At 37.5% G+C, this 26275-nt stretch overlaps 1 protein-coding gene across 1 annotated transcript; it reads left to right on the top strand.

The window, feature by feature from the left end:
• Positions 1–596: 596 nt before the first annotated feature.
• Positions 597–25850, top strand: Pask (PAS kinase). The gene is made up of 22 exons (XM_034978155.2): positions 597–738; positions 946–1048; positions 1201–1280; positions 1687–1838; positions 1981–2126; positions 3106–3279; positions 3718–3837; positions 5002–5185; positions 6177–6304; positions 7469–7697; positions 8896–9624; positions 10174–10347; positions 12201–12370; positions 12934–13045; positions 13816–13991; positions 14387–14527; positions 14977–15176; positions 16082–16215; positions 17266–17403; positions 18643–18738; positions 19601–19749; positions 20120–25850. Exons 1-22 carry the CDS (start codon positions 707–709, stop codon positions 20270–20272), a joined length of 3720 nt encoding a protein of 1239 aa, XP_034834046.1. The 5' UTR covers positions 597–706; the 3' UTR covers positions 20273–25850.
• The last annotated feature ends 425 nt before the right edge of the window (positions 25851–26275 follow it).

Raw genomic sequence — 26275 nt, 5'->3', positions numbered from 1 at the left:
CGCCAAACAATTTAACATGCCATGGTTTGAACTTCGAAGCCACGTAGAAACAATTTAGGGGTAGGTAGTTATGAGTTTCCCCGTTCCCGCTTCCATCTTAGATCATTATTTAGGTATTCAGCTTACCATTACGACGTACGACGTAAGATCTCAGTCAAGGTCTAACTTTTGCCTGAACATAGAAGCAGCTTCTGAAATTCTGACCGATCGAAAATATACCTACCTACGATACTCCGATAGGATAAGTTAGGTACCTAACTCCAAACTAGACAAAATTTAATAGCAATGTTTTTTTTTTGAACATTTGCTTCGTGTCGTGGCTAATCTAGTCGAGCCTAGAATAATGGGATTCCAACATCAATGTAGTCCACAGAATACATTTACTCCAGGATGTAGTCGAGTCAATGAAGATGTCACGCGCGCATGCGCTGTGCGCACAAAGACAAGCAAACGAACACAACTACCTACCAATGTAGGTACGTAGGTACTCTGTGGATTATATCATTGTCAAAAGAAAGCAGTGACCTTGCAATAACGAAACGTTTGAGTTTTGACAGCAGATTTTTTGTGTTGACTCTATGTGCTCTATGGTTTGTGTTTGTTTGAAAATTGCAATTTTTCTTGTAACGGCAAATCTTGAAAATACGCAAAATAAACACTTAAACTTACTGAATATCTTCAAAAAGGCGTTAATGCATGTTAAGCAATGGAAATAGGCAAATTATCAAGCCTAAACAGGTACAGTAGTGTGTGAAATAACTTTTGAAGTACGCGAAACAAAATTTGAAATGCCGCGCTGTAACTTATTGATTTTCTTATAAAAATAACTCGGTGAGATGTAAATAAATCATCAAGCTACAACAGTTTACGGCTTACCTTATTAGTAGGTGAACAACATTAATTTTTCACGTGAAACAGTCTAAAATCGTTCTTTTGTGAATACAGCAGTGCTGCTACCAACCCAGGCGATCATACTCCTCAAAAGCCTAGATTAGGACAATTTTTGGATATTTATTCTCCAGAACATCTTAATTTGACACCAAAATCTGTAAGTTTCTTTTATATCTTTGTCACTTACCAGTTTATTTAGTATCTTTTGATAAGTATCTTTTAAGTTCCTATAGAAACCTACAAGAACTTAATTGAATTAAGTAAGGAAATGCAGTAGTAAAGTTTATTTAATTATTATTCTGATTACAGAAAAACAAGCTTGGATTCAAAAAATTGACAAATGATATCCTCACACCTGAATTATACTTTGATACCAATGACAAGTGCAGGTAATTTTTATTTTTATTATTGACTAGCTGATGCCCGTAACTTCGTACGCGTGGATTTAGGTTTTTAAAAATCCTGTGGGAACTCTTTGATTTTCCGGGATAAAAAGTAGCCTATGTCACTCCCCAGGTCTTTAACTATACTCATGCAAAAACACACGTCGATCCGTTGCTCTGTTGCGACGTGATTTAAAGACATACCAACAAATCAACAAACAAACACACTTTTGCATTTATAATATGGGTAGAGTAGTGATTATTTTTAATGCAAGATAAGCTTGCAGATGCCCTGATGGAAAGCGATGATGAGGTTATTGCTTAAAAGATGTGACGTGAGACAGATATAGTAGGGTTTAGCAGGTACATATATGAAAAAGAGCAGTGTCATTAAAAAAAACAAAAATTCTAGGACTGTCAAGGCAAAGCGTTTTCAAAATGCCTGGAGGAATCGTTCATTTGAGGGAAACCAGAGCTTTCCTCGCCTGAAACAGAAGTCGAGGCCTATAAGAATGGATCTTGAGACGCCAAGCAAAGCGAAGCCACCAGTTGATTTAGTAAGAGGCAAGTAAATTACTTTTGTTATTTAAAAGCTTTTTTCTAGCCTATAAATTATCCTAAAGCTTAATATCAAATTAATTTTAAGAGACATTTTTTATGAATTTATGAGTTCTTAATTTGGTTACTTACTACTAATACTTTTTAGTTGACGGGCCAAATGGGTTACGTTTCAACACAAGTTTGGCGTCGGGCGATGTGAGTGGCGCTCCCACACAGTCCCAGACCGATCGCTTACAGCAATCCATTAACCCTAGCAAAGCTGTCTTCACCATCGAACCAAATACTTCTAAAGTAAGTATAAAGTATGGATAATACTAATAATTCATCCTAATATTATAAATGTGAATGTGTGCCTTTCACGGCCCATCCATTCAACCAATTTTGACGAAATTTGGTACAGAGATAGCTTGCTTTTTTTTATTCCGTAAAATCAAAGAGTTCCCACAAGTGACAAGATTTTTAAAAACCTAAATCCACACGGACATAGTCGCGGGCATCATCTAGTGTAGTCCTAATAATATTATAAATGTGAAAGTGTGGATGTTTGGATGTTTGTTACTCAATCATGCAAAAACTACTGGCCGGATTTGGCTGAAATTTGGATTGGATATAGATTATACCCTGGAAAATCAAAGAGTTCCTGCGGGATTTTGAAAAACGTAAATCCACGCGCACTAAATCGCAGGCATCAGCTAGTGTGTAATAAGTTTAAATTTTACAGTAAGTGGCATCATGAAAAAGGCTTACCTTGTACTTGCGCAGTGGGTGATATACGTTTCGGAGAAGAATACTCTTACTGATACCACATCTTGTTAAGTAAACTTAGCTTGTGGCTTATTCTGTTGTACTTATACAATTTTTGAATTAAACTAATATGTAGAAAATATTTTTATAAAGAATTTATAATTAAGGCTTAGGCACATCACTTACCTACAGTAAATCTAAATATATAAAAGCTGACTGACTGACTGACTGAGTGATCTATCAATGCACAGCTCAAACTACTGGACGGATCTGGCTGAAATTTGGTATGCAGGTAACTATTAAAATGTAGACATCGGATTTTTGAAAATTCAACTTCTAAGGGGGTAAATTAGGGCTTTGAGATTTAGTATAGTTGAGTTTGAGTATAGTCGCGGACGAAGTCGCGAGCATGAGCTAGTACTATATATTGGTACTCTATATCTCTACATAGTTAATAAATTAACAGTAATGGTAATTATTAAGTTCATTTTAATAAAATGTTTATGTACTTATTATTCTTTTACAGATACTTATAGTAAATAGCAAAGCATGCTCCTTGCTTGGTTATTCATCAGGAGAACTATGTGACCTTCGTTTCTCGGATCTTCTTCGAAAAAGAAGCAGTAAGACTTTCAGCTTACATGAAGCAGAAGATGGGGATATATCTGAGGATGGAACCATTATTTTGCTTAGTGGAAAGGTACACAAAAGTAGAACATTACGATAGGTGTGATTTAAGTTGTACACTATGAGGGTGCTAGAATAAAGAAACAGGTTTTCGGTACTGGTCGGTGCAAATCGCTACCGATCGGTGCTGATAAATTAGCCATATATTAGAAAGAAAGAAATAAAATACATTTATTTGTTGTTGGTGTCACAGATAAAAACAGAATATACAAATGTAACGTTGATTTTTAGCTGCGACCCAGCATAGTATGGCTCATGTCATATTATCTTATGAGCTAATATGTATAAGACAATGGCGTCGATTCTCTTGTTTTCTCTCTCTTCTTCTTGAATCTGCGTCTCTTTCTTTTTAACATTGCAAAAAAAGGATAGAACATGAATTTTAAATTACTTAATGGTGGCTTAGTTTTTATATCTTTGTTCAGAATAAAGAATTGTTATTTGTTTTCAGGTAGTAGAACTTCTATCGAAAAATGGTGGATCAGTACAAGTGTCTCTTTGGATAAGACAGTTGGACAATGACGGGCCATGTTTGGTTGTGGCAGAACCGGTTATGTGCAAAAATGTTGTGGTAAGAACATTATTTTATTCTATTATCTAGGTACCTATATTTTACCTATCAAACAATAAATTTAAAAAGGAATTAAGAAACTATCATCGTAAAACAAAAAAAAAAAGTAGCTAACATCTAAATATGCATGCAATCATACACTCCCATTTACACACACACACACATGCACACACGCTCACACATACTCATAAGCACACACTCACACACGCATACACACACACATACAATCATACACACACTGTTGTAATTTTATTTTATTATTGTATATACCTACATTTATTCTAACTCTATTCTGTTAAAATAGTTTAATTATAATTTTAAGTAATCTCTTTTGGCCTTCTGTTATACCTAGATTTAAATTTAAATAATAATTATGTATTTACGCTGTTGATTACTTTCAAATAAACAAAAAAAAAAAAAAAAAAAAAAAAAGTACGCGGCAAAAAATAATGTATCACATGTTATCACACATAAAACAAAGGACGTGGATTTTACATTTTTAGGAAGACTCTATTTAATAATCACTGATAAATAATTTGTAGGCTCTTCACCACCAGAAGGATGTGATTATGATTGAGATTGAAGACTAAACCACTAAAAGTAACCTTAGGTAATGGTTAACCGGATATGTCAGGATTACAACCTTTAGATTAGCCGAGGGCACACTGACAATATTCTCGCACACTACGAGAGACAACACAAACTACCCTCGTCGATAACTATACCAACCCTCACTAATTATGAGACACCAACGTCTACTATGATTAGACAACCTTAACTAACCCTACCTAGGTCCCTACCTAAACCGGCTCCTCCATCCCAATACCGGTCCTAGACCAACCAGCTAACCTAGCACACCACAACTAGTACTGTAGCGTCAACCAACTGAAACCACAACCACAACCACAAGGTTACAACAACAATTATAAAACCTACAGTATGACACCCTGTGTCAACTTAGAACCGCCTTTGGGTGAAGCTAAACGAACAATGTTCCATGACGCGTCCGATTTTATAGTCTCACAACGACGGTGGGGACGATAACGTGATGTTCAATGAGCAAAGTGTTTACAATAAAAAGACGGCGTGCCTTCAAATTTATTTAAGACAGAGTCAAAAACCCTCTTATGAAACATTGTTGATGATGATGATGTTATTTTTCAGCTAACAATAGACGCAGACTCTGGTATAATTGTGTCATGTGACGGCGATGACGCAGCCTTGCTGTTCCAAGCAGAGTCTGCAGATAAACTTATAGGTCTGCCCGTCGCGTCTCTTATACCTTATCTACAGTTACCGGCGTATGAGGCGCCTGTACCGAAAAGTGTCTCTAAACAGAAGGCCACTGGTAAGTGTCTGTTTTAGGGTTTCGTAGCAAAACGGATACTGACAGACAGACACAAACAGACTGGACAAAAATAAGTTTTGTTTGGCCATCTGTCTATGTATCAGTATGAGATGTATGAGGCAGACTCTGGTATAATTGTGTCATGTGACGGCGATGACGCAGCCTTGCTGTTCCAAGCAGAGTCTGCAGATAAACTTATAGGTCTGCCCGTCGCGTCTCTTATACCTTATCTACAGTTACCGGCGTATGAGGCGCCTGTACCGAAAAGTGTCTCTAAACAGAAGGCCACTGGTAAGTGTCTGTTTTAGGGTTTCGTAGCAAAACGGATACTGACAGACAGACACAAACAGACTGGACAAAACTAAGTTTTGTTTGGCCATCTGTCTATTCAAAAATAAACTAAAACACTGCTGTTTCAAAAATAAACTATAAGACCTTACAAAGTGGAGTGTGGTGGAGAAAACCTTGCAACCGTTTTAAGATAAGCAGGAGTCCGACCGCCGACGATGAACGAGAGACGAGTAGAACTAGAAACTTAAACGAGTTGGCAATCAGCGGGAAGCGAGTGTGTAGTTTCGATAATTTTGTCGCCGGGCTACAAGCGAGTGTGCAAGTGCGACGAGCGATTACTCGCGCCATTCGCCCGCGGTCGCTCAGTCCTGTGCAAACCTGCGCGCGCGTTACACGTGTTCAACCGAGCGAGCATCGCTGAACGAATATCGCTGAGTGAGTTTATTTTTGAAAGCTCGTCGTTCAGCGACAAAACTAGTAAAGCGAGGGGTCGCCGGCAGTGTGAACAGTCAGAGAGCAACTTTTGATATATGCATCTCTTTCGTTTACACATAATGTACATTTATTGTACGTTTCTTGAGAGAGAAAATCGCCGATAGTCGTTTTCTCGCCGGCGCGGCTGTCGGACCACTGCCTAAAGTTAATATTTCAGTTAGTATATTATTCTGTTATGTATACTGTATAGATTTATTCCTTTCAGGACGGACATTAGATGGTGGCTCTTTCCCACTATGCCTTTGGATATCAAAACCGAATAGTACAGAATCCGTGACGTGGTCGTCTATAAAGACTAACAAAGACAAGCCAGTTTTTATAGTGAATGCCAGAGTAAGTTACAGCTACATTTCGTAACTAATAACTTAACAACACTTAACATCAGGTGATCCGCCTACTCTTTGGCTCGATATTCTTACTTATTAAAAAGAATACCTATTTCAGAAGTAGCTCTTACCTTAGTTGACGTAAAAATTAAGGAATTCTGTTGGTCGATTTCGTAAAACCTGCATCAATTATTATTACAATCATTGTTGTGATTGGCTGAATTTGTGCGATTCTTGGTGCAACAATGCATTGCAGCCAATAGTGAGCGAGCGTCAACCAATCAGAGGTGATTGCGATCGTGACATTGTAGCTGTCATTCTATCGCAATCGAGCAGCTGATCTAATACTGAAATTTTATCGAAATCTATATAGAAATTGTCTGTCAGAAACCCTCTGTTCCATTCACTTTATGAACATCAGAAGCAATCTTTTTAATCGGAGGCTACATTCTGCTCTGCAGAGTTTAGTACAAAATATATGAGCAGAGTGAATTCTAACGCGCATTTTTTTTATCAGACCGATAATATCAGCGTATTGCCTTTCTGTTGAATAATATGTTTTTGTTATTTAGTTAAAACCGCGCCGTTCGTATGGAAAATAGGCGCATTATAAATGGTTAAAATAGCCGGTTAAATAGGTTAACAGTAGCCGGCAGGAAATATTGTACTTCAACCTTTAGAGATTTCGGCTTTGTCTGTCACTCATACCTATGTGACGTTTTGTCGGTCTCAACGACAGAGACAACGCTCTACGAAACGCGAAACCGCTATCTGTTTCTAAAGGTCGATTTAGAATATTTCCTGCCTGGTACTGTATGTGATAAGCAGGTTAAGCAGTGATAGCCTAGTGGTTAGGACGTCCGCCTTCTAATCGGAGGTCGGGGGTTCGATCCCGGGCACGCACCTCTAACTTTTCGGAGTTATGTGCGTTTTAATTAATTAAATACCACTTGCTTTAACGGTGAAGGAAATCATCGTGAGGAAACCTGCATGCCTGAGAGTTCTCCATAATGTTCTCAAAGGTGTGTGAAGTCTACTAATCCGCACATGGCCAGCGTGGTAGACTATGGCCAAAACCCTTCTCAGTCTGATAAGAGACCCGTGCTCTGTAGTGAGCCTGTTATGGGTTGTTCATGATGATGATAATGACTGTATGTGACTCCATCACCAGGTGACATACAACGTAAGCGGTCTGCTAGTGGTGGACGAAAGCGGGGTGATAACCGCGTGTAACCAACACTTCGCCATGCTGACGTTCGGCAAAGCGCAGGCCGAAGTGATCGGACACCACATCGAGGACGTCATACAGAACTTCTGCCGCGAATCCGACCTGGTTAATGTGCAGGACGGGAATAGGAATATGACTCTATCGCCGGTCAACAACGAGAACGACGACTCAGGTATGGGATACATTACAACGCGCTTACAATAATGTCTAAGACATGTTATTACGGCTCGGTTGCCGTCTTTCCATCATCAACAGTAACTGTTGTATACAAAACTTGTAAATTACTTGTATTTTTAGTTCGTGATACAAATTTAATTTAATTTAATTTAAAACAACTTTATTGTTACTAAAATTACAGAGAGTAAGAATACAGGATACACTTAAAAAACAAAGGGCGACCTTATCACTAAAGTGATCTCTTCCAGGCAACCCATACTTAAGAACTTATAGAACTGTAAGACGGGGAGTCGCAATGTAGTTATAAATATATATATATAGGCATACATAAACATACACTCTAATAGGTACATACTATACAATATAATGTTATATAGTATAATATAATATAATATAATATATGCATATATATAAATAATATATAAAATCAATGTAATGTAATTAAACAATAATACATAGCTAACTGTACATATTCTTATCGCAGAAAATCTACAGTGACAGATAGTGTTTCTTAACACGGTTTTTAAAGATCGCCAGCGATTTGGAGCGTCTTATTTCGACCGGAAGTGCATTCCACAGCGAAGCTGCTTTTACAGTGAATGATTCCGCGTAGCTATGCGTATTACATTTGGTCGCTTTAAGCTTAAAGTCGTAACAGGAACGCAGGCCGCGATTACGTTCGAAGGAGCTAAAGAATTTAAACTGATCTTTAAGGTAGGGTGGTGACCAGGGATGGAAAAGTGTGGCAAATAGGATGGAAAGAACATGTAGATTACGTCGATGCCTAATAGGGAGCCAGTTCAGGGACAAAGTTCGCAAAGGAAGATAAAAGGGCCGTTATTATAATTATTCTGCTAATATATCAAACACATCCCCAAAATTTCCCAGGAACTCTTCAATGGTTCTTTTAATAACGCCTATAGAAATTTACAAGAGGTATTTATTTTAAAGGTTGATTTTCATTCCCATACTTTATTTATTGTCACCTAAGCCTTTTCTTATCGTGTGAAAGCCTGCAACCTCACGCTATGATAAAATCAAGTTGATTTTAAGGTATCTGAAATGCGATGCGTAGGCGTAGTTAAAATTATAGCTTACGGCTCTTTGCAGAGAAAATGTGGGCAATTTTCCACTTTTTCAACTTTCGCGTCAGTTTAAAGGGTAGTTTCAAAAACATATTAAAATTTTATCAGCTTCAGACACAGACGAAGATTCGTGCGGCGCATTCAACGGCAGCCAAAAATCTGCGTGCATGTCATTAAACGTGCAACAGTCCTTACTATCAACTACACGAGAAAAATCATCGAGCGCTCTATGTCTCGACAAGTCTTACAGCTTAGTCACCCATACACCAACACCAACTCAGGACATGGTCTCGAGTTTGAGCACAACTGAACACAGAAATGACACGTCAGCTCTCCCTGACGTCACATCCGGAATGTCCGGAATTTCTATTGACGAAGAGAACTATTGTCAAAGCAGCATATCCAAATCCAGGTCGGAGAATATTCTGCGATCCGAACAAAGTAATTCAATCAAACAAACGCTATCGAAACTAAACGAAAAATCAGACTCGATTTACTACACATCACAACATTCTGAAGAAGTTACTCCAACTGGCAGTTCGTCCAGACTTCGATTAAACGATGCGTCCTTGAGGTTATCCTTTGATGCTGCTAAATACAAATCGATTAAAGTCAACATGCAAGGGAAAGATGATAAGAGTAGCATATCATTGGATTTCTGTGACTCGAACGAAACTAGCGCGGATTTCCTTACGCCCATAAATGAGTTGCCTCCTTCGGGATGTGAAATCGAGGATTTGCCGAAACACAATGGAAACGATGAGAGTATCGAGAGTTTGAGCAACGATATCGATTTGGAAACTCAAACCGAATCTGCTCCAAGAAAAATTTACGATGGTAAGTTCTACATGACTCATTTACCCTCACTTTATACACGGTACTGCTCTAATAAAGTCGCGTGGCAGGTCAATATGACCAAGCATCTAAAGCCAATATCTGCACATCCTGACCCAAACCATTTTAGAAACACCTAACTCTGCTCTGGATTTTATCGATAACATTGTTTACTGAAATCCTTGATCGGCAAAAATCCCAGGAAGTCTTTGGGACTGGCAATCAATCTTTCCGGGATTTCTTGCTTGCAACGTAAATACTTAAGATTTTTAAGTAAAAACTTCTTTAAGCGCGTTGGGCGATCTTAGGATGGGTAAAAACTTCAATGTAGCGTAAGCGACATGCTTATGTTAATAGTGCGTAGAGTGCCGATGTAAAAACTAAACTAATGTACAATGTATGTTTTAATGTACAACAATATTACCATTGTTATATTTTCATAGTTTTAAATTTTCACTTTTGTCTGTAGTCTCCTGCCATAATCTTTACATGTCTTGTAATCCAAGTATTTACCTCAACTGAACAATTTAATGACGAGCGGTTATCCTACAGACGAAGGTCCCGAAACCCCGTGTGCCAACAAACGCTTACTCCGTGCGCACGTAACGACGTCGACTCCCCAACACACACGTACCAGCAAATCCGACCAGTGTGACGCCAACGACTGTGGGTACAAGAACGGCACCTACCGAGGCGTAGCGCTGCATAAAGACGGAACAGAGCTCAGTGAGTATAGAAAATTAAAGATTTTGGCTTTTTTTTCGTTGGGGAAAATGCACTTACGCATCCCGTCATAAAAGCAGGTATGTGGGACTCACCGGCACTGCCACATGATACCCAGTAAAAACCCAGCGGCGCAGGCCGCGATTACGAATGAGGCGTCTCAGAATCCCGGGTATTGGATGCGACTGAGACATCTACCAACGTAGAACCAGCACAGGTTTGCACCTACTTCCTAAGGCGGGACAAGGTGAGCATAACGTCTCCTTCTTCCCTTTGCCGAAACTCCATGTGCCAACAAACGCTTACACCGTAACACAAACACAAACACGTAACAGCAAATCCGACCAGTGGGACGCCAACGACTGTGGATACATCTACCGAGGCGTAGCGCTGCATAACGATGAAAACAGAGCGTTGCTCGTAGTGAGTATAGAAAAATAAGAGCTATGTATATCCAGAATTCATTTAAGTTAACCCCTATGTTGATAACTCGTAGAATCGTTGAAAATTGTCTGTAAGAGTTATACAATAGGCTAGTTGACACTCTTTTTAAGTAGGTCTTAAATGGTTAATATTTGTCCTATTAGATCAAAAAAATTAACACTATATTTTTTTGCGCCCTAAAAACCGTAAAACTTTAATTCAAAAATATATTTTTCTTAGACAGGTGAAAACACTGTCGGCCATGTTTGGCCGATAGATTATCTGTGCTCTGACGTCATGCATTTGTAAACAACCTCCCAAAGTTTAATAAACATGACTTCTATACTAGTTTACATGAAAAATAGAGTAATTATCGTTATTGTATCATCCGAGAATGTAAAAACGCATCGATAAAGACCACAGGAAAGTTGTGGATTAGAGTGCCCAGTGAAATAAATATACGTAACACGCGAAGACTTGCTTAAAGGGATCCTATATCACTAACGACTGCAATCCAAATTTATTTTTGCAAAGATCACTTTGTTGTAAGTCTTACTTAATAACATATTATTCAATTTATAAAGAGAAAACGACAATTTTTTACGTTTACTATGAGTTTTTCGAAATACATAAAAACTAGCTTATGCACGTGACTTCGCCCGCGTAGACTTCATAAATTTCAAACCCCCATTTAACCCACTCAGGGGTGGAATTTCAAAAAATCCTTTCCTAGTGGATACCTTCTCTTTACCTACATAGAACATACCCACCAAATTTCATGTATCTAGGACCAGCTGTTTAGATGTTTAGGCTGTGCGTTAATATAAGTTAGTCAGTCAGGACTTTAAATTTTATATATATGGATACTACGTTAGTCCACGAGTGACATAGGGATGACATTTCTTTGTTTACATATTGAATGACGTCACATCATGGCTGACAGCGTTTTCTGCGTTTCAAATAAAAATAAAAACTGTATTTTTTTAAATTGGATTTATATATCCATCCTGCGTTTTTAATAATTGTTATTGATATATTTCGGTGTCTTAAGCAAAATACTATAATAAATAATCATTTATTGGACGAAATTAGATATGAGTCAAGTAGCCTATTGGAAGACAGCAAATGCCACTAAATTATTCTTGCAATCCAAAGACATCGCGACGCACAATCCAACGCGTTCGCGTTTTAAGGACGCACACCTACAAACTAGCAGACATGGTGGCAAGAGTTCTTGTAGTGTGCGCAATTATATGCGTATACTTTTGCATTGTACAACGTATTTGAAACATTTGAAGTAAAATCAAAAATATTTAATAATTTTGCAAGTTGTTATATTGTTGTGTTGTTGCGTTTGGGTGCGTGCGCGTGTTATTATTTTTAGCCCATATTGACGAAAATGTATCAATTCTGAGATACACTTTTGTTGACAGGTGTAGTGTACACCGTATCGAGTATGCAACTCGGCACGGGACGCACGGTGCGGTGCGTGTGGCTCGGCATCCGGCGCGGCGCCCAGCCCGACGCGCAACTTGACCTGGCGCCCCGACACACCACCACAGCCTCCAGCCTCGCCTCCACCGCCGACAACTCACTAGTGCTCGTAAGTTTTTTTTAATTTATAGACTTCGACCATCCGTTGTGCCAAATCCTTTTCCCACGTACATGCAAACTGTGGAGTCAACTCCTTTCGGCGGTGTTCCCATTAGATTATAACATGGGGTTATTCAAGGGGCGGACCAACAAGTTCCTGAAAGGCTGGCAACGCATTGGTGATTCCTCTGGTACTGCAAATGTTCATGGGCGGCGGTAATCACTTAACATCAGGTGACCCGCCTGCTCGTTTGCTCGCCATTTTTATTTAAAAAAAAGCTGCTGGTAACTGATGGTGCTGCCTAAGATAGAGGACTCCCCCCAAATATAGGCCATGACTATAATATTAATATGGTTGCTATTGGACCAAATTTTTCAAACCCAATATCTAAGGGTTACATAAAAAGTTATACTGTTATCATTAAAATAAACTATTGCCAAAATTAATGTGTTATGAATATTACCCAAGGAAGTTTCATTTCTTCCGTATATACGCAAAATATACGGTTTTCTTTTTCTTTTTTCTTTTTCCATAATATCCTGCTATTTTCAGCAAGCTGTATTTTATTACAGGGCAATAAGTCAGCTAGCAGCAGACCACAGTCTATGTCGTTAGTGAGCCAGTGTGGAGAAGAACAGATCGCAGGAGAATATAACAAGCATTATGTTACCTTGAAACAAATAGGTGAGGCATCTACTAGCTATTTAACACCCGCCAAATAAAGGAAACTTTTCTATATTTTTATTCTCACATTGTGGGGCTTCTGGTAGAAATCTATTAGAGAAGCTGTCTTTGAGCATGTCCTTTTTTTTTTTTTTTAAAAAAAAGAATATTAGCCATATTAAATGACTAATATCCCCCTTTCCTCTCCAATTAAGCGTCAAGCTTGTGCTAGGAGTAGGTACGACAATAGTGCAACGGGCGGGATTTGAACCGTCGACCTTTCGGTTTTCAGTCCACTCCTATACCGGTTGAGCTATTGAGGCTCAATGTTTATGTTGTAGTTTTTATAATAAAAAAATAAGTTAATAAAACTCAGCATTTTAGTCATGATTATAGCGACAGACCGATTTGATTGCCAGATTTAAATTACATAGTGATAATAACAGTTCATATTAGTACATCATTATTTTGAAGCGAAGCTTCTTTACGGACATTTGAGATGTGGAGCTAAATGACTAGAAATAAATTGCTGTGCCTCACGAAGAACACTCTATCATCTCACGTCTCACTCATGTTATGAGCAGCAGCTCATATGAGTGAGTGAGACATTAGATATTGGAGCGTTTTTATTTTTATTTACAAAATAGAATATTTAATCGAATAATATAAAATCGATCTCTTTCTAAGATAAACTATTCATATTGCCCACAGCCAAGGAGCAAGACAGAGTAAAGCTTCGCTTCTATCGGCTGTCATATGACATTTCACGGTTTTTTTTTTGTTTCATTCAGGCAAAGGTGCATACGGATGTGTAAAGATGGCATACCGTCGATCAGACCGTTTGCTTGCAGTAGCTAAATTTATACTCAAAGAGAAAGTAGGCGCAGCATTCTGGACAGAAGCGCCCGACGGACGTCGATTACCGCTGGAGCTTAGTTTGCTGATGACCCTCGAACATACTAATATTGTGAGTATACCACAACCGTTTACATCTGGAATAAAATTCATATCAGATATTATATATCTGTAATATGAATTTTAATAAAAAAAACATTAGAATCGCCTACGTTATAATAGCTATTCTGCATGCCAAATTTCAGCCTGATCCGTCCAGCAATTTGAGCCGTGAGTTAATAGATCAGTCAGTCCTTTTCCTTTTATATATTTAGAATTTAGATATATTAAGTATGCTTTTATATATTTAGATTCATATAATATATACAAATGTCTGAACTAAATTAATATGTCTAATTAGTGCTATCCTTTTCACAATGTTTCTTTTGACTAAGGATACCACTGCTTTTCAATCTTTCTATTTAGTCTAGAGATAAAGAGAGCACTAATATAGTATTTCCCCTGTAGGTTAGCGTAATCGACGTGTTTGAAAATGACAAATACTTCCAAATGGTAATGGAGAAGCATGGCGCCGGCATGGATTTGTTTGAGTTCATCGAGCGACGTCCGCGCCTGGACGAGCCTTTGCTTAGCTATATTTTTAGACAAGTAAGTAACTATATTACTCATTTTACTTATTGTACTCATATCTTTCTCCTTTCCAACAAAATAATTGTTTGTGAAGATCTGATCTTTGGACGCTTGTTACTCAATATCATTTTTGGATATTGGTTACTCAATCAATCCTAATATAAACAGCTGTAATGACTAGTCTTAATCACTATTTAAACTTTGAACTTGTTGAGAGACATCTCCATGTCTTCTGTAAGCTTACTAAAAAACCAATAAATGAATTGCTAACTTTACTTAGTTTCATGATTTATATAGTAATTAGATAAGGCTAGCTTTAAGTTTTATTGTAATATTTAAAAAAAAAAAAAAAAAAAGTTTGACCTAATAAGTATTAATTCAGGATTTTTATTTTGATCGCGCAATTCGCAAGGACCAAAAAAAACACAGTTTGTCACAGAGTAGTTTGCATACATTTATATTTTCAGATCGGTCAAGCAGTGGAGTACCTCCATTCGCACAACATCCTGCACCGCGACATTAAGGACGAGAATGTAATAATTGACAACAAGTTCCACGTTAAACTGATCGACTTCGGCTCAGCGACTTATATGAGCAAGGACACTTTGTTTTCAACTTTCTATGGGACCACAGAGTACTGCAGCCCAGAGGTCTTAGCTGGCAACAAGTAAGATTACTCATAATCTAAATATATAAAAGGAAAAGGTAACTGACTGACTGACTGACTGATCTATCAACGCACAGCGCAAACTACTGGACGGATCGGGCTGAAATTTGGCATGCAGATAGCTATTATGACGTAGGGATCCGCTAAGAAAGGATTTTTGAAAATTCAACCCCTAAGGGGGTGAAATAGGGGTATGAAATTTGTTTAGTCCACGCAAACGAAGTCGCGAGCATAAGCTAGTTTATCCATATCCATGCTTATTTTATAAAAGTGTATCTGTCTGTCTGCTAGCTTTTCACAGCCCATCCGTTCAACCGATTTTGACGAAATTTGGTTCAGAGATAGCTTGTACCCCAGGGAAGGACATAGGTTACTTTTATCGCGGAAAATCAAAGAGTTCTCGCGGTATTTTTAAAAACTTTAATCCGCGCGGATGAAGTCGCTGGCATCATCTATAGTCTTTAATAATTGTTTGCCCCCTACGGTGAGATACTTTTGATCTACGTGTTTAATAACTAAATATCACAACTCACATTTAATCTTTGGTCAGTTAAAATTCATATTCATTATTTGTGTTACTATAATGACAGTTTTGGAACTTATAATTCTGATATAATTCGACATTCCTAGTGAAAGTTTGCTATCGCTTATATCGTACAATTTCACGTCTGCGATTCCATTGAGAGAAATTTTTTCGGTTGCGTATTTTCAACAATCATAATACATACAGTATCCGGCAGTAAATATAACAAATCGAGGTTTACGAAGAGATATTCGGCAGATTTGGCGTCATAGTGTCGTATCTGTCACTCATACGGCATACCTACGAGTATGTGACGATTTGTCGCAGACTTGTCAATTCTGACTTCATTATTTTTACAAAATTGACCGTTTATTATTGTCAGATACGCGGGTCCCGAGCTAGAGATGTGGTCGATGGGGATAACGCTGTACGTGCTCACGTTCCTCGTTAACCCCTTCTCCGACATCGAGGACATCATACAGGGGCCGCTCTCACTGCCGCAGCTCGTGTCTGAAGGTAACCTGTAACACGCACACATTCACCCACACGCACAACGCACGCACTCTCAAATGGGCGCTCACGCACACACCCACACATACCGGACACGTTTTTTATTTATTCAGATACAAGTTAGCTCTTGACTGCAATCTCACCTGGTGGTAAGTGAACCTGTTAGTGTTAAAAGGCCTGCTCATGAGTAAGGACCCTGGCCGGGTCCGTAACTAGTCTGGCGTATTGCGATAGTTTAAGTGAGTTTTCGCCGTCTATTTAGGTCAGTTTTTTTTAAAGAATATTAGCCAAGTTTATCATGCTGACTAATATTCCCCCTTCATCTCCAACTAAGCGCAAAGCGTGTGCTAGGAGTAGGTACGACAACAGTGCAACGTTTGAACCGGGGACCTTTCGGAATTGGGTGTTTGACTCCAATTTTTTTATTACTTTATTATAAACTAGGACTAGGAAATAATGACGTAAACAGAAAAACTAATTAAATCGATCAAATAACAAAAAGTTATAAGCATTTAAATATTTCTGATTAGACAGAGATAGCGATATAGCATTTTAACGTCACACCTTACTAATGCCATAGTAGCTCCGTGCGGTTTCATACAAATTTTCGTTTTACGAGAAAGGAATAGAAGACCCTCCCACTCCAAAATTAAAATGCCTGTAACTTTGTAAATCTTTGTTGGATTTTAATATTTTTTTCAGTCATTATTTTTATCCTAGTCTATATATATAAAAGGAAAAGGTGACTGACTGACTGACTGACTGACTGATCTATCAACGCCCAGCTCAAACTACTGGACGGATCGGGCTGAAATTCGGCATGCAGATAGCTATTATGACGTAGGCATCCGCTAAGAAAGGATTTTTGAAAATTCAACTCCTAAGGGGGTGAAATAGGGGTTTGAAATTTTGTAGTCCACGCGGACGAAGTCGCGAGCATAAGCTAGTTTATAATAAAGTAATAATATTTATCAAATTCCAAAGTAAGAAAGTACCCAATTCAGTCCTCTCCTCAACCCTACCCATTACCTAATATTCATACCAATTTTCGCCCAGACTTGGAGCAACTGCTTCGCTGGATGCTGTGCAAGGACCCAGTGCACCGATGCTCGGTCGCGCAACTCATGGCGCACCCGTGGATCCGGCAGCCGGTCGCCATCAACAACTACGTCTTTCAGGACATCGTGGACTGTGGTCAGTGATTTTACACTGATACAACAATATTTGAAGTCAAAAATCCATTCGTATAATTTTATAATAAAGATTTGAGTATGTATACGTTTGTCGTAAAACTATCCATTCGTATTTGCATTTTATGTACTTATCATAAAAACGTACTATAGTTTGACAAAAATGTTTAATCTTATGCTAAACTCCAGTTTCAATATTCCAATAGACGGGTTGTATTCTGATTTCTGGCATTATTATTTAATGCCAGTCTGTTGTAATCGTAGCTAAATGAGGCATGCTAAACTTTTAACGTGTAAAAACAATGGCATTACTTCGATTGAACACAGAACTTAAATGAAACATCAATGCCTAAAACCTACTAAATCTATGCAAATAAAGAATTTGAATATGAGACAGTACTAAAAATCATACTAAATACTACGCAAAAAAAAACTTTTTGAGATGCTTACGAAACCAATCTTTTTAGTATCCATTTTTTTTTCTGAAAGATGTTTTAAGAAAAACATGTTATATTATCGCAATCGTCTAAAAATAAACCTTGTCTGTTACCCACTTGTCGTTTGTCGGACCCGGATTTAAATCAGATGTTCCAGTGGCAGAACATTTTATATGAAGCTATTCACTAGTCGTAAACCGATTTTGTGTCAAAATGTAACCACCTAACCTAAAGTCTGTCCTAGTCATAACAGTTCAGAGCGTAGGACGTGGTCTTGCATGAAAGCATGCTTTTCAATCAACGTTTTCGGGCAAGACCAACTCAAGAGCGAGATATGTGACGTTAGTTATAATTTTTTTTTTTTTTTTTAATATTTCAAAGCTATCTGCAATCAGTCATTGAATGGACTTTTATCAAATTGTTATGAGTGGATTCAGGGTTGGGAGAAGGTCATCGAGAAACTCTTCTCATAATGCTTTCGCTGGCCTTAGTGTGCACAAGACAGTTCTTCTATTGTGGCTCTTTTCAGCCTATTAACTCTGCTGCATGTGGTAAGTGACACTGCTAGTCTATTTGCAGTATTAGTTATAAATCTAAAACAACATAAAATAAAATAATCAGCGTAATACGTTTGTACTTGAACTACTAAGAAACTACTCAGAAATACTGGAACTACTGTTTTATGTATAACCGAAATAATGCCATTCGTGATTGAGGAATGTTTTCTATAATTTAGGTTTATCCCAGTACTAAACGTTGAATTGTAGTTGCTATTCGTAGGCCATGTAGTGTCGAGTTGTTTCTAGATGCGCACGAAGCAAACCCGGAAATGTACTTCAGCGGGAGCTTAGGCTCGCCGAGAAGCGGGTCTTTGGTATCCCTCGCAGATCCTCTCGCTAAAGGTAAATATATAATAACAATGGGAATCCACACTGCAAACTTATCCCGACATCATCATACATCATCTGTGGAACCGGCTACTCTAAGCTGTCAAACGCCATAATTTTAATTGTATGAACTTCCTGGTATCACGCAACTTTAAATACTTTACGAAACAAATGTATATTGTATCGATATCAACTATTCTTAGCAAACCTAGCAAACAAACGGTACAAACAATGTTGATTTTAATTTGATATTGGCCGGACCTCTTGTGGCACCCTCTGAGATCAGTTTTGCCTGTGGATCCTCATTAAACCGCCTATCCAGTTTGCCGAGATCCGAGCATTGTTGACCTTAAAAAATAATTTCATTAGCTATTACTTAGCTCATTTTGTACAGTACGCGGCAGAAAATGATGTAAGAGAAAGTTGAAGAAAGATGTAAAGAGAGATAGTTGTTTTGTAGAGCATTGTCTCTGTCATTGAGAACGATAAAACGTCACATAGGTATGAGTGACAGAGACAACGCTCTACAAATCTGAAATCTCATTCTAAAGGTCGATGTACATTATTTTCTGCCGCTATTTTGTAGTGTATGTTTAATGTCTTGTTATACACTTGGTTGTTTTATAGTACTAAATTGCGGTAACCATTCTTTTAATTCTGTGAAAATATTCCACATTTGAAGAGGATTCCAGGAAGAGCAAAAAATCTGTTTGCATTAATTTCGTACGAATGAGATAAATAGATTTTTTAAATTACTGTTGGTCTCGTACATACTTTTGACCTCATTAGAAGCAGAATGGACTTCGATTCATTTTAAATTGCCATCCGAAATAAATTCTAAAAATACCTTCTCTAAATTACCAAATAAATTTTTCAGAGCGATCAAACCCATCAGAAGTGGTAGTTCGTTCGGGCGACAAGAACATTTCGCGCGATGAGCCTAAACGCAGCTCCGTTGCACTACACGCGCTGTCGGGCGAACGGGATGCTGCTTCTGACAACTACAGCTTACGCTCTTCTGCTGACGTAAGTTTGCATACATGAACCACTTTAAAAGTAGAGGTCCGTTCGTTTAGCATATCCGATGACACCAGAGGCTCAAGACATATTGACAAAGAGTTGACGCGAAGCGAAGTCTTTCTTGTGTCTTTAAATCCAAGTATATAAAAGGAAATGGTGACTGACTGACTGACTGATTTATCAACGCACAGCTCAAACTACTGGACGGATCAGGCTGAAATTTGGCATGCAGATAGCTATTACGTAGGCATCCGCTAAGAATGGATTTTTGAAAATAGGGGTTTGAAATTTGTGTAGTCCACACGGACGAAGTTGCGAGCATAAGCTTGATTACACTTTCGTGAATCTCTTTAACAAGCTATCCTTCCATTTTCAGATATTAGATATATCATCAAAACCGGTCTCCGAAGCGGCGTTGACGGACATAAGTTCGGACGCAACCGGCCACGCCGCGTGCGATATTGATTATGATTGCGATCCGTACGAATGTGATAGTTGGGACGAGTGCGAGCAGGATAGCTTCTCGTAAACGCAAGAGCGGGAGCAAGACAACAATATGATGCTTTTTGATGTATTTCTTTTTGTATTTGCTTGTACAACTTATGGCGATATCGACTATTTAAAGTAACGATTGCGATCCATACGAATGTGGTAGCTGGAATGAGTGCGAGCAGGACAGCTCGTAAATACACGAGCTAGAGCAAGACAACATCATTCTTTTTTAATTATTTCGTTACTTCGTCCGCGTGGATTTAGGTTTTTAAAAATCTTGTGGGAAATCTTTGATTTTCCGGGATAAAAAATAGCTTATGTCCTTCCCCGGGATGCAAGCTATATCTGTACCAAATTTCATCATAATCGGTCCAACTGTTAGGCCGTGAAAAGCTAGAAGACGGACAGACAGACACACTTTCGCATTTATAATATTAATATGGATATGGGTTGTATTTGCTGTACAACTTTTGCGATATTGATTGTAATAGCTAGGACGATTGTGAGCAGGATAACTTCTCGTATAGCACGAGCCAGAGCGAGACCGAGACTAATTCTTTTTTCAATTCATTCCTTATTTGCTTGTGCAATTTTTATATACATAGAGCGTTATGTATTGATTTATAAAGAGTGCTCTCTTATAATTCGATCCATTAAATTAATCTGACACATCGATTTAACGCTGATTTTTCAATCGCTGAAGTTGACCTGGCGAATAATTTTGATATTCCGACATATTTAGAGTGCAAAATTTTTCCTCATGCAAACATTGAAAAACTGGCGTTAAATCACATCATATCTATTATCTTTTCGAATATTACTATCGATGAAAAATGTAATGAAAATATTTAATCGATTTTCAACTTATCCATATCGTAAAAACAATAATATTATGTATAATGGAACTGGATCAAAATGTATGTTTATTTTACCCGTTTGCTTACAGGCAAGTTATGAAATTTTGTTCCTATAACTCCGCCCTCGATCCCAACTTTTTAGGCAAGTCTTGCCGAAAATTTTAACTTTACATTAAATTTAACAATAATTGAGATTAAGTTAAGTAACATTAATGCGTAGAAGGCCATATACATTTTACATGTACTAAATTATTTCACAGTGTACCTTTAGCTAATATGAGGCTTATACGCTTTATGTATGATAAAATTAAATTTAAATTAATTGACCAATTCTGTAGAATTATTAAAGTAATATTAAGTAGTGAATGGCTATTTCAAATTCAAACATTTCTGATAGAACATTTGACTAGGGTCAAGGCACATTGGCGCAAAGTCGAAGCGAAGATATTCATATTCTTTTATTATACATTCCAATATTATTCACAATAAGTAGTGCCAATAACAAAATGAATCAAAAATGTCGGCATTATTTTATACCTCTCACACACAGTGCCTGTGTATAGTGTATGAGTGAGGCGGAACGATTAACACCGCTTCGTTTCTATTAGTATAATAATTGCAAAGTTAAACTTGTCTTTTCTAAAAGATTGAGCTACAGATAAACATTTTAGAAAAATCCAATCGTTGCGCTTCCTCTCTGTAGTAATGTACCTCGATTCTAATAATTCCATTGAAGTTTCAGTATTAGTATTTCTAAATGTTTGCTTAAATAGCTCTAGAAAATTGATCTCATTACAGCATTTACTAGGAATTGATTCGACACCTTGCCTAATACATAAATAATGGTTAGATATAAATTGTAGTGATATTAGTATCATAAGAAGTAGGTACCTTATCCTCAAATAAAACTTTCCTACATTTTTTATACCTTTCACACCAAGCAATGCAGCTTTAGTAACATTTTCATTCATGTAATACCTTCAGATTTTCCCAGTTTAAGGAGTAATTGTTTAAAATAGTGTCAAAATCTATCAATTTTACAGAGCCTTTGCATAACACGACATTTTTGCACCCTGTCAACATATTTAAATACGTATAAGTCCCGGAAATTGCTATTGCGCTGGAACCATGTCTCATTAACATAGCAATGACGTCATTGTGACGTCAGCCGAAATAAAAATGTACCATCAGCTCGAACTTCAGTCTGGACTCTAGTGCTGACGTCACTAAAACGGCGACCACGCGCATTAGCAATTTGTGGGACTTGTAGACTCGTGTTGACGTACACGAAAGTAAACAATGTATTCAGTACATACCTACTATATAAGATTTAACATCTTAACGTTGATAGAAATAGAGCGTCGAAGCATTAGCGTTAAAGCAACCAACCGTAGAAGACCGTAACTTCTGTGTTTCAAAGCTCAATCAAGTACGTCTTTACATCTACAGCCAGAGCTCCAAGCGGAAATTTTGTGAAATTAAAATCGATGGTGCTGAATTTTTTACTTTAAAACGAGGGCCTTTAGGGCCATTTCACTCTGTCGTATTTCGACGCTCGAATTCTATCTCATATAAGCACACACACTGCGATATTGCGTTCGTAGCTCATTTTTAACCGACATCCAAAAAGGAAGTGGTTCTCAAATGTATGTTCATCGATTTTTAGTTGCGTACGTTCAAAATGTCGGCGTTTGCAAAGGCTCTAATCAAACAAAAATCTCTGTCTCAGTTAGTGATAAAAAATCTTCGACAATAGCTTTGTTCTAAACTATTACCAATACCATAAGGTTAGAAGTATGTGCACTTATTTGTGTACGAAATAGATTCTTAATTCATTATAATGAAAAACTTAAATTTCACTTCTAATACAATTTTATGACATTTAAAAATTTGTACAATAAGCATTGGGGTAATAAGGAATTTTATATCACTAAACAATATTTCAGGATTTGCAAATTATATGTAGGTACATTATTATGCATCCTTGCATTATAGGAAGTACAACCCGTCGGACATATCTGAGAACCTGGCTTAGTGACGTCATGCAACGCGCTTGCGTTGCCCCGATACTGTATAGGCGAAAACGGGCGAGCTGCAGGGAAGCGCATTCCAGCGAGGTGCGCAGATATTTCCGACGTGTAGTAGTATATTCTTTTTACTATTAAGAACACTTTTCTTATGATTACTGTTAATGTTTATTTGTTATTAGAACTTTTGGAGTACTACTGAGATTCAAGTGAAACTTATGACGTTAACGTTAACTTTCATAAATCTGTCATTTATTATGGGTGGGCAAGAGACTGAAAAGTTCACCTTTTCTGTCCCTTGATTTACACAGTTAACGCTAAGTAAGTTTACTTGGAAAGTTACACTCGGTGTGCTTAGCTTAGTATGAAATTTTACATCTCACCAACGTTGATAGAAGTCGAGGGTCGAAACAATTCAGCGTTAAAGTAAAATGGACCTTAAAGCCTTGTTTTAAAGCTCAACTTCGTTTATACTAGCTACTAACAGCTAACTCCCCTAGCGGATACGTTGCGAGATTAAAATCAGTGGTACTGAATTTTCAAGGAGCTATTTTACTGATATTGTTGTTTCGATCTCGAATACTATCAAATGTAGATTTCATTTTCATAAAATAAATTGCTAGTCTAAAAAGAACCAATGAATTTTTAGAGTAGAAAATATAACATTGTAAATACCATTGGATGTATCATGTAATTTGTAACATATCTGCGTTGGGTTCAATATTATTATAGAAATATTTGATAAATTGAAATTGTGCCCACAAACAATATTATTGTAAGTTAATAACAGCAAGTTCTTATTTAGGGTCACTTTTCTCACGACCTTTGAATACTTTGCGTCAAGCACTCGGTACTTGGCGAATATTTGCTGCTTGTGACCAATGCTTTTGCCAATGTCTCCATATTAAAACCTAAGGATCTTGACACATTCTGCAAACAAACGCCAAAGTCGTTGGGCCAACATAAACTGGAAATAAATGTAAATGCGATTGGGGCTCGTTTTAAAATGGTAGTTTGTGGCTCAACTCGTAATAATAGACTAAGGCTAAGATCTATAGACTAGAGCATTCTTTGACTTTGCTCACCGGTTCGATTGCGGTAGAATGACAGCTACAATGTCACAATATTAATCATCTCTGATTGGCTGATGCTCGCTCCCTATTGGCTACAATGCATTGTTGCAACAAGAATACCATAAATTTAGCCAACCCCAACGATTGATATTATAATTATTGATGCAGGTTTCCCGCAATCAAGCCCCTGACTTAATTTTAAGTTAAAACGTGACAGATTTATGCCAGTTTTTCGCTGTCTTGTTTTAACAGTCTTTAATCTGAGCAAATTCAAAGTGCGTTCTATAAATCACAGCCTAGACTTGCTCAACACAGGAATATTGTGTATTATTTTATAGATTGTGTGACCTGCTTAATCCATTTTTACACAGTGAAAATTACTTAAGTCACGGATAAGCGTTACTCAAGTGCGGGCTTAGGTCTTATATATAGGGTCTTAGGTGCTATAAGTAAAATCATTTACAATGTATTTGCACACTGGGACATGTCTTCATTCAAACCCATAGACTAACTTATTGGATACACTTTGAACATGAACTATAACCATACTAAACTTCTTACCAGTATGTATGACGACGTATATTACAACTTACATTTTATTTAGATGCGTTGAGCCCTGATATGCATTTATCTTTGTTTTTCTTTAACCACCTTTAAGGCCCAAGGAAAGTTACAGCTTTTGATGGCATAATAAATATTGGACTGGCATATTTACTTTAAACTGATAATTGATAACAAAAAAACCATGAAAATGGTTAGAGATACAAATGAGCCAAAACTGCTTTACACTTAACGATAGTGTTTAGCAGAATTTAATAATTATTGTATTAGAATAAAATTATAGTATGACTTAACCAAGATCGGATGAAAAGTAGTTTAATCAATGCACGCAGGCTTGTTTAGCTTGCAGTTGTATTAGTTAGGTACAGTACGCGGCCGAAAGTGATGAACATCGGCCTTTAGAATGACATTTCAGGTTTGTAGAGCGTTGTCTCTGTCACTCATAAGTCATACCCAACCCATATGCCGTTTTTGTCGGTCTCAACGACCGAGACCGTGCTCTACAAATCTGCTATCTCCTTCTAAAGATCGATGTTCATCACTTTTGGCCGCTTATGGGGCAGATTGGCGTCAGGAAAAAATATTTCTGGCCTTGTCATTCCGTACAAAAATATTTGCGGGCTCAGCTCGCTTTTGCAGTGTCGCTAATTTTGCTGTAAAACTTAGCGACACTGCATAGATGATTATTAGATGATTGAAGCTTCATAGAACACGATTTTTGGTCCAATAATAGGAACGGCGACTTCCATATTATAAATTGCAGATTCTTGACGGTCGCCGTGAACTGATTGCCGGTTGCAACTAGTCAACCGTGCGTAATGGGTTTAAAAGTCATATAGAGTTGCCAGTTGCGACAATGCACTCAAAAATGTTAAACTTTACGTCTGCTCTTGGTTGAGTGTTGAAAATGTGTAGAAGTATATTTTTGTAGTGATCGTATTATGATTTTAATGTAGTAATTAATTAATTTGATTTATCGTCCGATGCGTCCGTTTATCGACTAGTGCCTTACGGCGGACGGCGGGTTACTTTGCTCGTGTAGTAGGACGTTATGACTTATGACCATTCATCGTAATAAAGTACCTACCTAATGAAAATTGATTGTTTTATTTTCTCTCCCCAACTAAATGTGCACGCAAAGCAAATTTTCTATGGGATTTTTGAAAACTAGTTACATTCCCGCAGAACAAGTCGCGGGCATCGGGTAGTTTAAAAAGAGTTGTCCATAAAAATCAATGAAATTGACTAAAAAATTTTTGAGGATCATCATCAATCAGGAATTTCATGTTAGGGTCATTTCGTTGTAGGGAAAGAAAAATCGGGACAGCAGAAGTTCTTCAAAAAGTAAATGTTTTTTTTCACACAATTTATAAGTTATTAACTGGTAACTAGTTAGTTAACTAATCAAAAAGCATTCTCATTCAAATGGCATACAGTTCAATTTTGCCTTTTATGAATTTGAGAGCGTCATCCAGATGTAATAAGAATAAGACTTATTTATTACCTTCTAAATCCATGACCA

This window comes from Maniola hyperantus, chromosome 2, assembly GCF_902806685.2.
Source record: "Maniola hyperantus chromosome 2, iAphHyp1.2, whole genome shotgun sequence".
Classification (NCBI taxonomy): Eukaryota; Metazoa; Arthropoda; class Insecta; order Lepidoptera; family Nymphalidae; genus Maniola; species Maniola hyperantus.
The sequence above is the reverse complement of the archived record's forward strand: the minus strand, read 5'-3'. Positions and strand labels throughout refer to the sequence as shown.